The sequence below is a fragment of the Calidris pugnax genome, unplaced genomic scaffold (assembly GCF_001431845.1).
Source record: "Calidris pugnax isolate Ruff unplaced genomic scaffold, ASM143184v1 scaffold341, whole genome shotgun sequence".
NCBI classification, from domain to species: Eukaryota; Metazoa; Chordata; class Aves; order Charadriiformes; family Scolopacidae; genus Calidris; species Calidris pugnax.
Genome location: NW_015091149.1, coordinates 820,920 through 835,842, shown reverse-complemented (window position 1 = coordinate 835,842; position 14,923 = coordinate 820,920). Strand labels below are relative to the sequence as shown.

The window sequence follows — 14,923 nt, the reverse complement described above, 5'->3', positions numbered from 1 at the left end:
CTGGGGGGACCGATACCCTCCGGCTCCTGCGGGGAGACCCCCTCCCCGTTCCGTGGTGCCCTGGGGATCCCCAACAGCTACTGGGGGACCGATGCCCTCCGGCTCCTGCGGGGAGAGCCCCCCCGTTCCGTGGTGCCCCGACAGCTACTGGGGGGATCGATGCCCTCCGGCTCCCGCGGGGGTCCCGGTTCCCCCTCTCCCCCCCGAAGGACAGTGCTCCCCCACCTTCGCACCAGGGTCTCACGGCCGCTCCCACGTCCCCCCACGTCTGTGAGTTCATTATGGGGCAGATTCCAGAACCACCAGACAGGCAGGGTTTCCCAGACGATGGCGGAGGGCAAGGACAAAGCCCTGTGGCTCCTCCGGGAGAAGCACCTTCCACTGCCTCGAGCCTCGAGACGGGTGACAGCTCGGCTCCCCCGGCTCTTCATCCTCCGACATGGAGAGGAAGATGAGTGCTATGGCTTGTGGCGTCTTCAACGAGCTTCGCCTGGAAGGAAAACTCTGTGACGTGACCATCAGCGTGGACGGGGTGGAATTCAATGCCCACAAGAACATCCTCTGTAGTTGCAGTCACTACTTCAGGTCGGTTGCTTGAAACAAGAGGGGACGGGGACAAATGGCATTCCCTGGGCTGTGTCGTGCTGCCTTAGTGTATCTCCAGCGCTTCCCTCAGCGCTAAAACTCTCCTCCAGCAGATCCACACAGTCCTGGTACCTGCCTGGGCACCACAGTTCATCCACAACCCAGGATCACATAATTTCATGGTTGGAAGAGACCTTTGAGGTCATCGAGTCCAACCATACACACAAAAAAACCCCACCAAAACCCCCCAAAACCCCACAACCAAACACAAATCGGAATTCAATGCCCACAAGAACATCCTCTGTAGTTGCAGTCACTACTTCAGGTCGGTTGCTTGAAACAAGAGGGGACGGGGACAAATGGCATTCCCTGGGCTGTGTCGTGCTGCCTTAGTGTATCTCCAGCGCTTCCCTCAGCGCTAAAACTCTCCTCCAGCAGATCCACACAGTCCTGGTACCTGCCTGGGCACCACAGTTCATCCACAACCCAGGATCACATAATTTCATGGTTGGAAGAGACCTTTGAGGTCATCGAGTCCAACCATACACACAAAAAAACCCCCCCAAAACCCCCCAAAACCCCACAACCAAACACAAATCACCCAACTCAACAATCTCAGGCACTAGAGCATGCCCTGAAGTGCCACGTCTACGTATTTCTTAAATACCTCCAGGGTTGGTGACTCCCCAGCAGTGCTGTGCTCCACAGCAGGGTCTGTAGAACCTGCAGAGGTGGTGCAGGGATGGAGCGTGGCCAGCCGGGCTCGTGGGCCATGGGCCAGAGCTGTTCCTGCCCCACACACCACCGCTCTGGTGGCCTTGGTGAAGCAAGGTGGCCACTGGTCCAGCGCCTCTCTGTCCACAGCTCAACTGGGTGCCCAGGGAAGGAGCTTGGGGGTGACGGGGTCAGGGTTTAACAAAGCAAAGCTGCTATTCCCCCCAACATGGCTCGGTGTTTTTCAGGGCTCTTCCTGCCCCACACACCACCGCTCTGGTGGCCTTGGTGAAGCAAGGTGGCCACTGGTCCAGCGCCTCTCTGTCCACAGCTCAACTGGGTGCCCAGGGAAGGAGCTTGGGGGTGACGGGGTCAGGGTTTAACAAAGCAAAGCTGCTATTCCCCCCAACATGGCTCGGTGTTTTTCAGGGCTCTTTTTGCCAGCAACTGGAGCAACGTGGAGAGAAGAGTCTATAAAATCGAGGGCACTTCTCCGGAAATGATGCGGCTCATCATCGAGTACGCCTACATCAGGACGGTGCCCATCACTGTGGACAACGTCCAAAGTTTGCTGGTCGCAGCCGACCAGTTCAACGTCATGGGCATCGTCAGACTCTGCTGCGAGTTCTTGAAGTCCCAGATGTGCCCGGAAAATTGTATTGGCATTTACAGACTCGCAGATTATTGCTACTGCTCCGACCTGCGGGAAGCAGCCCTCATGTTCCTCCTCTATCACTTTGAGGACGTGACCAAGCTCTCCACAGAGTTTCTAGACCTCTCCGTTGATGAGTTCAGACACATCTTGGAGAAGGACGAGCTCAATGTGAAACGGGAACAGGCAGCGTTCGAGGCCATTCTGAAATGGATTGATCACTCCCCGTGGAACCGAAGGCAGCACATTGGGGTCCTGCTGGGCAAGGTGGGTGCTGTCCCAGCCCTTGGGTTCTCTCTGAGCTATGGACAACCCTCCAGCCCGAAGGCAAAGCTGCTCGGCATTGGAGCCTTCCACAAAAGATACCAGGGTATAAATCATCTCCATATTCTAACCTTTTTGCATTTGTCAGGTTCGACTGGCGCTGATGCACGTAGACTACTTCATGATCAATGTCAGGATGCACGACTACGTGAGGGACAACGAGGATTGCAAACGTCTCATCAGAAATTCCCTGGCAGAAATGTACGTCATCAATATGTATGGCCCATCCTCTTCTGACTTCAGCCACCCGCTCTCTCGGCCGCGCTTGCCCGGTGCCATCTTGTTTGCCATCGGAGGCTGGAGCATTGGGACTCCAACCAACGCCATCGAGACCTACGATTCCCGGGCAAACCAGTGGGTGAACGTCACGTGCGACCAAGAAGGACCCCTCGCCTACCACGGCACAGCTTACTTCAAAGGCTTCATCTACGTCGTCGGAGGATTTGACAGCTCGGATTATTTCAGCAGCGTCAAGCGCTTTGACCCGCTGAAGAAAACGTGGCAGCAGGTGGCCCCCATGCACTCCCGGCGCTGCTACGTCAGCGTCGCCGTCCTCAACAACTTCCTCTACGCCATGGGGGGCTTTGATGGACACACACGCCTCAACACCGCGGAGCGGTACCAGCCCGAGACCAACCAGTGGACGCTGATTGCCCCCATGCACGAGCAGAGAAGCGACGCGAGTGCGACCACGCTGCATGGAAAGGTAAACAGGAGGTTATGGAAAGCGGGGGAGGCTGGAGGCTGGGGAGCAGGACGAGGAACCAAACACTCACCAGTGTGCAGCGGGACCCAGCCAGCCAGCGCCCGTCCTGTCCCATGGCACGGCCCCAGGCAGGGACTCTCAGCCAGGGAGAAACAGCTACCGCTCCCCGGTTGTTATCTAGAGAGAAAAGTGGTAAAACCCCCCAAAATCCCCAACAACCCTCCCAAAATCCAGCCAGACCATTCATTACCTCCACAACGTGTTCTCCCCCAAGGATATCACTGCCCTGCTCACCCTTTGCTCCTCCTGGGAACAGGTCTATATCTGTGGAGGGTTCAACGGGACCGAATGCTTGATCACAGCTGAAGCGTACGATGCCACCACCCACCAATGGACCTTGATTGCCCCCATGAGCAGCAGAAGAAGCGGAGTAGGAGTCATTGCCTACAGGAACCAAGTGTATGCGGTAAGGGAGCGCTGGCACCTCCGCCCTAACACTGCCCAGCACCTTAGGATAATGGGCATTTTGGGTTATGGAAAATCTCTGGATAATTATTAAGCAGCTACAGCAAAGAGACATCTTACAACCAGTCACCATTTGACTTCTACAATCCTAGAATCACCTTGGTTGGAGGGGCCTCTCAGCTCATCAAGTCCAACCATCAACCCAACACTGACAAAATCCATCACTTACCCCCATCTCTAAGCACTACGTCTGCCCAACTTTGAAATCCCTCCAGGGATGGAGACTCCACCACTGCCCTGGGCAGCCTCTTCCGAGGCTTCATAACCCTTTCAGTGTCAACATTTTTCGTTCATATTCATCCTAAACCTCCCCTGGCACAACTAGAAGCCATTTCCTCTTGTCCCATCACCTCTTCCTTGGGAGAAGAGACAGAACCCCACCTCCTACACCCTCCTTGACCTGTGCACCCAATGGTTTCAGTGAGGAAAGTCCCATTTCAGTTCTGTACCTTTGCCATTCCAGGTGGGAGGATTCGATGGAGTCAACCGCCTTCGCAGCGCAGAAGCGTACAACCCCCTGGCCAACACGTGGCGCAGCGTCCCCAGCATGCTCAGTCCTCGCAGCAACTTTGGCATTGAAGTGGTGGATGATGTCCTGGTTGTGGTTGGTGGCTTTAACGGCTTTTCTACTATTTGCCATGTGGAGTGTTATGATGAAAAACGTAACACGAGGTACGATCTTCAGGACATGAGCATCAACCGCAGTGCTCTGAGCTGCTGTGTGGTGCCAGCTCTGGCCAACGTCAGGGAGTACGTGGCCAGACGGGACTACTACATGGACAACTCCTCAAAGGAAGTAGGGGTCATTTCCTCCACAAGCAGCCTGCCTGTATGAACAGTTCCACCGAGCTAATAAAGTCCTTTGGGCAACAAGTGAATGTAGTCACTTATTCAGAAACCAAAACCTATTGATACAGCTCAAAAGACTCACTAGTTCTGAACCCTTGCCTTCCAGGGCACCACAGAACGTGCCCATCAGCCACAGCCTACGTAGCAACTTCAGAAAGCAACGGACAGCAGAATGCTAGAGAAATAAAAGGTTTATTTTCATCTATTCACTTACTACAATAAACCTTAGTAAAGTGTACCGAAGGTAAAGAACATTACAGCAGGGTTTGTTTCCAACAGCTTCTACACACATCCTACTGGACCTCACTGGGAATGGCTCCAGCAGTGCTGCTTCTCTGGGCAATCTGCTGAAGTTGGGTACACGGCATTCTCAGGGGTTATTTTATTAATCTTCTCGTCTGAACTAATTGGTCACAGTCCAGCGGCATAATCCATTGGGGCAAACAATTCCATTTCCCCCGTAGTTAATATTTTGGGGGAGATACCATCGGGGAGAATGTCAATCCTCACCATGTTTTGTACCAGGAGTGGTGCGTTTCCATCGGCAGCTTTTCCGTGCTCTTCCAATAACTTGTCATAAGGGGGAGCCTCCTCCACAGGAGATCTCGGGATATCTCTGACGGGAAGAGTTTCCCTCACTCTGGGCGTTTGATTAAATGATCCAGTTGTGAGAAGAGGGGCATGCGGAGAGGACACGGGTGGTTTTCCTGGTAGAAATCATTGCTGTAAATAATCCCATTTCCAAGGCGTCCTGATGGGACAACGCTAATTCGACAGATTCCCCATACGCTGTTAGAACTGCGGCACACAGCCCTCGACAGAGCGTAGGTTCAGTCACATCTCGCCCATCAGGACCTCTGAGAGGAGTGGTGGCTCATCAGAGCCATCAGCTGGCCTGTGCCTCAGCGTCCACCTGTGGGAGCTGCTCCACGGGCACGTCAGCATCCATCAGTGCCTGCGTTTGGGGAGCTCGACACCCTGTTGAAATAACATGAAAAAGCTGGAGGGCACGACAAGGTTGGGTTTGCCCAGAGCAGCCATCACCAGGGTGGAGGGACAGGGGCCAGCAGACTCCGGGATGTGGGGAACGCGAGGCTGAGGGCAGCCATGGAGCGAGGACCGGGAGCCCATCGCCTCTGGAGGGTCTCACGGCCGCTCCCACGTCCCCCCACGTCTGTGAGTTCATTATGGGGCAGATTCCAGAACCACCAGACAGGCAGGGTTTCCCAGACGATGGCGGAGGGCAAGGACAAAGCCCTGTGGCTCCTCCGGGAGAAGCACCTTCCACTGCCTCGAGCCTCGAGACGGGTGACAGCTCGGCTCCCCCGGCTCTTCATCCTCCGACATGGAGAGGAAGATGAGTGCTATGGCTTGTGGCGTCTTCAACGAGCTTCGCCTGGAAGGAAAACTCTGTGACGTGACCATCAGCGTGGATGGGGTGGAATTCAATGCCCACAAGAACATCCTCTGTAGTTGCAGTCACTACTTCAGGTTGGTTGCTCAAAACAAGAGGGGACAGGGACAAACGGCATTCCATGGGCTGTGTCGTGCTGCCTTAGTGTATCTCCAGCGCTTCCCTCAGCCCCAAAACTCTCCTCCAGCAGATCCACACAGTCCTGGTACCTGCCTGGGCACCACAGTTCATCTATAACCCAGGATCTCACAGCAGGGCATGCAGTGGGGTCTGTAGAACCTGCAGAGGTGGTGCAGGGATGGAGCGTGGCCAGCCGGGCTCGTGGGCCATGGGCCAGAGCTGTTCCTGCCCCACACACCACCGCTCTGGTGGCCTCGGTGAAGCAAGGTGGTCACTGGTCCAGCGCCTCTCTGTCCACAGCCCAACTTGGTTCCCCGGGGAAGGAAGCTGCTTTTCTCCCCAACATGTCTCGGTGTTTTCCAGGGCTCTGTTTGCCAGCAACTGGAGCAACGTGGAGAGAAGAGTCTATAAAATCGAGGGCACTTCTCCGGAAATGATGCGGCTCATCATCGAGTACGCCTACATCAGGACGGTGCCCATCACTGTGGACAACGTCCAAAGTTTGCTGGTCGCAGCCGACCAGTTCAACGTCATGGGCATCGTCAGACTCTGCTGCGAGTTCTTGAAGTCCCAGATGTGCCCGGAAAATTGTATTGGCATTTACAGACTCGCAGATTATTGCTACTGCTCCGACCTGCGGGAAGCAGCCCTCATGTTCCTCCTCTATCACTTTGAGGACGTGACCAAGCTCTCCACAGAGTTTCTAGACCTCTCCGTTGATGAGTTCAGACACATCTTGGAGAAGGACGAGCTCAATGTGAAACGGGAACAGGCAGCGTTCGAGGCCATTCTGAAATGGATTGATCACTCCCCGTGGAACCGAAGGCAGCACATTGGGGTCCTGCTGGGCAAGGTGGGTGCTGTCCCAGCCCTTGGGTTCTCTCTGAGCTATGGACAACCCTCCAGCCTGAAGGCAAAGCCACTTGGCATCGGAGCCTTCCACAAAAGATACTAGGGTATAAATCATCTCCACTAATCACAGAATTGTCATGGTTGGAAAGGACATATGAAATTACCGAGTCCAATCATACACACACAAAAATACCCTACAATCTCGGCCACCAGAGCATGCCCTGAAGTGCACACCTACGCGTTTCTTAAAAACCTCCAGGGATGGTGACTCAACCACCTCCCTGGGGAGGCTGCTCCAGTACCTGACCACTCTTTCAGTAAAGTAATTCTTCCTAATATTTAATCTAAACCTCCCCTGTTGCAACTTCAGACCATTTCCTCTGGTCCTTTCATTATTCACTTGGGAGAAGAGGCCAACACCCACCTCTCTACAACCTCCTTTTTGCATTTGTCAGGTTCGACTGGCGCTGATGGACGTAGAATACTTCATGAAGAACGTCAAAATGCACGACTACGTGAGGGACAACGAGGATTGCAAAGGTCTCATCAGAAATGCCCTGACAGAGATGTACAACCTCGATATGCAAAGCCCATCCTCCTCCGAACTCACTCGGCCTCGCTTGCCCAGCACCATCTTGTTTGCCATCGGAGGCTGGAGTGGGGGCAGCCCAACCAACACCATCGAGACCTACGATTCCCGGGCAGACCAGTGGGTGAACGTCACCTGCGAGCAAGAAAGAACCCTCGCCTACCACGGCACAGCTTACTTCAAAGGCTTCATCTACGTCGTCGGAGGATTTGACAGCTCGGATTATTTCAGCAGCGTCAAGCGCTTTGACCCGCTGAAGAAAACGTGGCAGCAGGTGGCCCCCATGCACTCCCGGCGCTGCTACGTCAGCGTCGCCGTCCTCAACAACTTCCTCTACGCCATGGGGGGCTTTGATGGACACACACGCCTCAACACCGCGGAGCGGTACCAGCCCGAGACCAACCAGTGGACGCTGATTGCCCCCATGCACGAGCAGAGAAGCGACGCGAGTGCGACCACGCTGCATGGAAAGGTAAACAGGAGGTTATGGAAAGCGGGGGAGGCTGGAGGCTGGGGAGCAGGACGAGGAACCAAACACTCACCAGTGTGCAGCAGGACCCAGCCAGCCAGCGCCCATCCTGTCCCGTGGCACGGCCCCAGGCAGGGACTCTCATGGACCTCAGCCAGGGAGAAACAGCTACCACTCCCCGGTTGTTATCTAGAGAGAAAAGTGGTAAAACCCCCCAAAATCCCCAACAAACCAACCAACCCTCCCAAAATCCAGCCAGACCATTCATTACCTCCACAACGTGTTCTCCCCCAAGGATATCACTGCCCTGCTCACCCTTTGCTCCTCCTGGGAACAGGTCTATATCTGTGGAGGGTTCAACGGGACCGAATGCTTGATCACAGCTGAAGCGTACGATGCCACCACCCACCAATGGACCTTGATTGCCCCCATGAGCAGCAGAAGAAGCGGAGTAGGAGTCATTGCCTACAGGAACCAAGTGTATGCGGTAAGGGAGCGCTGGCACCTCCGCCCTAACACTGCCCAGCACCTTAGGATAATGGGCATTTTGGGTTATGGAAAATCTCTGGATAATTATTAAGCAGCTACAGCAAAGAGACATCTTACAACCAGTCACCATTTGACTTCTACAATCCTAGAATCACCTTGGTTGGAGGGGCCTCTCAGCTCATCAAGTCCAACCATCAACCCAACACTGACAAAATCCATCACTTACCCCCATCTCTAAGCACTACGTCTGCCCAACTTTGAAATCCCTCCAGGGATGGAGACTCCACCACTGCCCTGGGCAGCCTCTTCCGAGGCTTCATAACCCTTTCAGTGTCAACATTTTTCGTTCATATTCATCCTAAACCTCCCCTGGCACAACTAGAAGCCATTTCCTCTTGTCCCATCACCTCTTCCTTGGGAGAAGAGACAGAACCCCACCTCCTACACCCTCCTTGACCTGTGCACCCAATGGTTTCAGTGAGGAAAGTCCCATTTCAGTTCTGTACCTTTGCCATTCCAGGTGGGAGGATTCGATGGAGTCAACCGCCTTCGCAGCGCAGAAGCGTACAACCCCCTGGCCAACACGTGGCGCAGCGTCCCCAGCATGCTCAGTCCTCGCAGCAACTTTGGCATTGAAGTGGTGGATGATGTCCTGGTTGTGGTTGGTGGCTTTAACGGCTTTTCTACTATTTGCCATGTGGAGTGTTATGATGAAAAACGTAACACGAGGTACGATCTTCAGGACATGAGCATCAACCGCAGTGCTCTGAGCTGCTGTGTGGTGCCAGCTCTGGCCAACGTCAGGGAGTACGTGGCCAGACGGGACTACTACATGGACAACTCCTCAAAGGAAGTAGGGGTCATTTCCTCCACAAGCAGCCTGCCTGTATGAACAGTTCCACCGAGCTAATAAAGTCCTTTGGGCAACAAGTGAATGTAGTCACTTATTCAGAAACCAAAACCTATTGATACAGCTCAAAAGACTCACTAGTTCTGAACCCTTGCCTTCCAGGGCACCACAGAACGTGCCCATCAGCCACAACCTACGTAGCAACTTCAGAAAGCAACGGACAGCAGAATGCTAGAGAAATAAAAGGTTTATTTTCATCTATTCACTTACTACAATAAACCTTAGTAAAGTGTACCGAAGGTAAAGAACATTACAGCAGGGTTTGTTTCCAACAGCTTCTACACACATCCTACTGGACCTCACTGGGAATGGCTCCAGCAGTGCTGCTTCTCTGGGCAATCTGCTGAAGTTGGGTACACGGCATTCTCAGGGGTTATTTTATGAATCTTCTCGTCTGAACTAATTGGTCACAGTCCAGCGGCATAATCCATTGGGGCAAACAATTCCATTTCCCCCGTAGTTAATATTTTGGGGGAGATACCATCGGGGAGAATGTCAATCCTCACCATGTTTTGTACCAGGAGTGGTGCGTTTCCATCGGCAGCTTTTCCGTGCTCTTCCAATAACTTGTCATAAGGGGGAGCCTCCTCCACAGGAGATCTCGGGATATCTCTGACGGGAAGAGTTTCCCTCACTCTGGGCGTTTGATTAAATGATCCAGTTGTGAGAAGAGGGGCATGTGGAGAGGACACGGGTGGTTTTCCTGGTAGAAATCATTGCTGTAAATAATCCCATTTCCAAGGCGTCCTGATGGGACAACGCTAATTCGACAGATTCCCCATACGCTGTTAGAACTGCGGCACACAGCCCTCGACAGAGCGTAGGTTCAGTCACATCTCGCCCATCAGGACCTCTGAGAGGAGTGGTGGCTCATCAGGGCCATCAGCTGGCCTGTGCCTCAGCGTCCACCTGTGGGAGCTGCTCCACGGGCACGTCAGCATCCATCAGTGCCTGCGTTTGGGGAGCTTGACACCCCGTCGAAATAACATGAAAAAGCTGGAGGGCACGACAAGGTTGGGTTTGCCCAGAGCAGCCATCACCAGGGTGGAGGGACAGGGGCCAGCAGACTCCGGGATGTGGGGAACGCGAGGCTGAGGGCAGCCATGGAGCGAGGACCGGGAGCCCATCGCCTCTGGAGGGTCTCACGGCCGCTCCCACGTCCCCCCACGTCTGTGAGTTCATTATGGGGCAGATTCCAGAACCACCAGACAGGCAGGGTTTCCCAGACGATGGCGGAGGGCAAGGACAAAGCCCTGTGGCTCCTCCGGGAGAAGCACCTTCCACTGCCTCGAGCCTCGAGACGGGTGACAGCTCGGCTCCCCCGGCTCTTCATCCTCCGACATGGAGAGGAAGATGAGTGCTATGGCTTGTGGCGTCTTCAACGAGCTTCGCCTGGAAGGAAAACTCTGTGACGTGACCATCAGCGTGGATGGGGTGGAATTCAATGCCCACAAGAACATCCTCTGTAGTTGCAGTCACTACTTCAGGTTGGTTGCTCAAAACAAGAGGGGACAGGGACAAACGGCATTCCATGGGCTGTGTCGTGCTGCCTTAGTGTATCTCCAGCGCTTCCCTCAGCCCCAAAACTCTCCTCCAGCAGATCCACACAGTCCTGGTACCTGCCTGGGCACCACAGTTCATCTATAACCCAGGATCTCACAGCAATGCTGGCAGTGGGGTCTGTAGAACCTGCAGAGGTGGTGCAGGGATGGAGCGTGGCCAGCCGGGCTCGTGGGCCATGGGCCAGAGCTGTTCCTGCCCCACACACCACCGCTCTGGTGGCCTCGGTGAAGCAAGGTGGTCACTGGTCCAGCGCCTCTCTGTCCACAGCCCAACTTGGTTCCCCGGGGAAGGAAGCTGCTTTTCTCCCCAACATGTCTCGGTGTTTTCCAGGGCTCTGTTTGCCAGCAACTGGAGCAACGTGGAGAGAAGAGTCTATAAAATCGAGGGCACTTCTCCGGAAATGATGCGGCTCATCATCGAGTACGCCTACATCAGGACGGTGCCCATCACTGTGGACAACGTGCAAAGTTTGCTGGTCGCAGCCGACCAGTTCAACGTCATGGGCATCGTCAGACTCTGCTGCGAGTTCTTGAAGTCCCAGATGTGCCCGGAAAATTGTATTGGCATTTACAGACTCGCAGATTATTGCTACTGCTCCGACCTGCGGGAAGCAGCCCTCATGTTCCTCCTCTATCACTTTGAGGACGTGACCAAGCTCTCCACAGAGTTTCTAGACCTCTCCGTTGATGAGTTCAGACACATCTTGGAGAAGGACGAGCTCAATGTGAAACGGGAACAGGCAGCGTTCGAGGCCATTCTGAAATGGATTGATCACTCCCCGTGGAACCGAAGGCAGCACATTGGGGTCCTGCTGGGCAAGGTGGGTGCTGTCCCAGCCCTTGGGTTCTCTCTGAGCTATGGACAACCCTCCAGCCTGAAGGCAAAGCCACTTGGCATCGGAGCCTTCCACAAAAGATACTAGGGTATAAATCATCTCCACTAATCACAGAATTGTCATGGTTGGAAAGGACATATGAAATTACCGAGTCCAATCATACACACACAAAAATACCCTACAATCTCGGCCACCAGAGCATGCCCTGAAGTGCACACCTACGCGTTTCTTAAAAACCTCCAGGGATGGTGACTCAACCACCTCCCTGGGGAGGCTGCTCCAGTACCTGACCACTCTTTCAGTAAAGTAATTCTTCCTAATATTTAATCTAAACCTCCCCTGTTGCAACTTCAGACCATTTCCTCTGGTCCTTTCATTATTCACTTGGGAGAAGAGGCCAACACCCACCTCTCTACAACCTCCTTTTTGCATTTGTCAGGTTCGACTGGCGCTGATGGACGTAGAATACTTCATGAAGAACGTCAAAATGCACGACTACGTGAGGGACAATGAGGATTGCAAAGGTCTCATCAGAAATGCCCTGACAGAGATGTACAACCTCGATATGCAAAGCCCATCCTCCTCCGAACTCACTCGGCCTCGCTTGCCCAGCACCATCTTGTTTGCCATCGGAGGCTGGAGTGGGGGCAGCCCAACCAACACCATCGAGACCTACGATTCCCGGGCAGACCAGTGGGTGAACGTCACCTGCGAGCAAGAAAGAACCCTCGCCTACCACGGCACAGCTTACTTCAAAGGCTTCATCTACGTCGTCGGAGGATTTGACAGCTCGGATTATTTCAGCAGCGTCAAGCGCTTTGACCCGCTGAAGAAAACGTGGCAGCAGGTGGCCCCCATGCACTCCCGGCGCTGCTACGTCAGCGTCGCCGTCCTCAACAACTTCCTCTACGCCATGGGGGGCTTTGATGGACACACACGCCTCAACACCGCGGAGCGGTACCAGCCCGAGACCAACCAGTGGACGCTGATTGCCCCCATGCACGAGCAGAGAAGCGACGCGAGTGCGACCACGCTGCATGGAAAGGTAAACAGGAGGTTATGGAAAGCGGGGGAGGCTGGAGGCTGGGGAGCAGGACGAGGAACCAAACACTCACCAGTGTGCAGCAGGACCCAGCCAGCCAGCGCCCATCCTGTCCCGTGGCACGGCCCCAGGCAGGGACTCTCATGGACCTCAGCCAGGGAGAAACAGCTACCACTCCCCGGTTGTTATCTAGAGAGAAAAGTGGTAAAACCCCCCAAAATCCCCAACAAACCAACCAACCCTCCCAAAATCCAGCCAGACCATTCATTACCTCCACAACGTGTTCTCCCCCAAGGATATCACTGCCCTGCTCACCCTTTGCTCCTCCTGGGAACAGGTCTATATCTGTGGAGGGTTCAACGGGACCGAATGCTTGATCACAGCTGAAGCGTACGATGCCACCACCCACCAATGGACCTTGATTGCCCCCATGAGCAGCAGAAGAAGCGGAGTAGGAGTCATTGCCTACAGGAACCAAGTGTATGCGGTAAGGGAGCGCTGGCACCTCCGCCCTAACACTGCCCAGCACCTTAGGATAATGGGCATTTTGGGTTATGGAAAATCTCTGGATAATTATTAAGCAGCTACAGCAAAGAGACATCTTACAACCAGTCACCATTTGACTTCTACAATCCTAGAATCACCTTGGTTGGAGGGGCCTCTCAGCTCATCAAGTCCAACCATCAACCCAACACTGACAAAATCCATCACTTACCCCCATCTCTAAGCACTACGTCTGCCCAACTTTGAAATCCCTCCAGGGATGGAGACTCCACCACTGCCCTGGGCAGCCTCTTCCGAGGCTTCATAACCCTTTCAGTGTCAACATTTTTCGTTCATATTCATCCTAAACCTCCCCTGGCACAACTAGAAGCCATTTCCTCTTGTCCCATCACCTCTTCCTTGGGAGAAGAGACAGAACCCCACCTCCTACACCCTCCTTGACCTGTGCACCCAATGGTTTCAGTGAGGAAAGTCCCATTTCAGTTCTGTACCTTTGCCATTCCAGGTGGGAGGATTCGATGGAGTCAACCGCCTTCGCAGCGCAGAAGCGTACAACCCCCTGGCCAACACGTGGCGCAGCGTCCCCAGCATGCTCAGTCCTCGCAGCAACTTTGGCATTGAAGTGGTGGATGATGTCCTGGTTGTGGTTGGTGGCTTTAACGGCTTTTCTACTATTTGCCATGTGGAGTGTTATGATGAAAAACGTAACACGAGGTACGATCTTCAGGACATGAGCATCAACCGCAGTGCTCTGAGCTGCTGTGTGGTGCCAGCTCTGGCCAACGTCAGGGAGTACGTGGCCAGACGGGACTACTACATGGACAACTCCTCAAAGGAAGTAGGGGTCATTTCCTCCACAAGCAGCCTGCCTGTATGAACAGTTCCACCGAGCTAATAAAGTCCTTTGGGCAACAAGTGAATGTAGTCACTTATTCAGAAACCAAAACCTATTGATACAGCTCAAAAGACTCACTAGTTCTGAACCCTTGCCTTCCAGGGCACCACAGAACGTGCCCATCAGCCACAACCTACGTAGCAACTTCAGAAAGCAACGGACAGCAGAATGCTAGAGAAATAAAAGGTTTATTTTCATCTATTCACTTACTACAATAAACCTTAGTAAAGTGTACCGAAGGTAAAGAACATTACAGCAGGGTTTGTTTCCAACAGCTTCTACACACATCCTACTGGACCTCACTGGGAATGGCTCCAGCAGTGCTGCTTCTCTGGGCAATCTGCTGAAGTTGGGTACACGGCATTCTCAGGGGTTATTTTATGAATCTTCTCGTCTGAACTAATTGGTCACAGTCCAGCGGCATAATCCATTGGGGCAAACAATTCCATTTCCCCCGTAGTTAATATTTTGGGGGAGATACCATCGGGGAGAATGTCAATCCTCACCATGTTTTGTACCAGGAGTGGTGCGTTTCCATCGGCAGCTTTTCCGTGCTCTTCCAATAACTTGTCATAAGGGGGAGCCTCCTCCACAGGAGATCTCGGGATATCTCTGACGGGAAGAGTTTCCCTCACTCTGGGCGTTTGATTAAATGATCCAGTTGTGAGAAGAGGGGCATGTGGAGAGGACACGGGTGGTTTTCCTGGTAGAAATCATTGCTGTAAATAATCCCATTTCCAAGGCGTCCTGATGGGACAACGCTAATTCGACAGATTCCCCATACGCTGTTAGAACTGCGGCACACAGCCCTCGACAGAGCGTAGGTTCAGTCACATCTCGCCCATCAGGACCTCTGAGAGGAGTGGTGGCTCATCAGGGCCATCAG

At 53.8% G+C, this 14,923-nt stretch overlaps 3 protein-coding genes across 3 annotated transcripts; all 3 read left to right on the top strand.

The window, feature by feature from the left end:
- Positions 1–430: 430 nt before the first annotated feature.
- LOC106898090 (kelch-like protein 10) lies at positions 431–4,737 on the top strand. Its single transcript, XM_014959174.1, has 5 exons — positions 431–585; positions 1,729–2,218; positions 2,364–2,981; positions 3,298–3,447; positions 3,970–4,737. The coding sequence occupies exons 1-5, from the start codon at positions 440–442 to the stop codon at positions 4,339–4,341; spliced, it is 1,776 nt and encodes a 591-aa protein (XP_014814660.1). The 5' UTR covers positions 431–439; the 3' UTR covers positions 4,342–4,737.
- Positions 4,738–5,691: 954 nt separating this feature from the next.
- LOC106898091 (kelch-like protein 10) lies at positions 5,692–9,294 on the top strand. Its single transcript, XM_014959175.1, has 5 exons — positions 5,692–5,846; positions 6,253–6,742; positions 7,197–7,802; positions 8,137–8,286; positions 8,809–9,294. The coding sequence occupies exons 1-5, from the start codon at positions 5,701–5,703 to the stop codon at positions 9,178–9,180; spliced, it is 1,764 nt and encodes a 587-aa protein (XP_014814661.1). The 5' UTR covers positions 5,692–5,700; the 3' UTR covers positions 9,181–9,294.
- A 1,236-nt stretch (positions 9,295–10,530) lies between these two features.
- On the top strand, positions 10,531–14,133 carry LOC106898003 (kelch-like protein 10). Its single transcript, XM_014959058.1, has 5 exons — positions 10,531–10,685; positions 11,092–11,581; positions 12,036–12,641; positions 12,976–13,125; positions 13,648–14,133. Exons 1-5 carry the CDS (start codon positions 10,540–10,542, stop codon positions 14,017–14,019), a joined length of 1,764 nt encoding a protein of 587 aa, XP_014814544.1. The 5' UTR covers positions 10,531–10,539; the 3' UTR covers positions 14,020–14,133.
- The last annotated feature ends 790 nt before the right edge of the window (positions 14,134–14,923 follow it).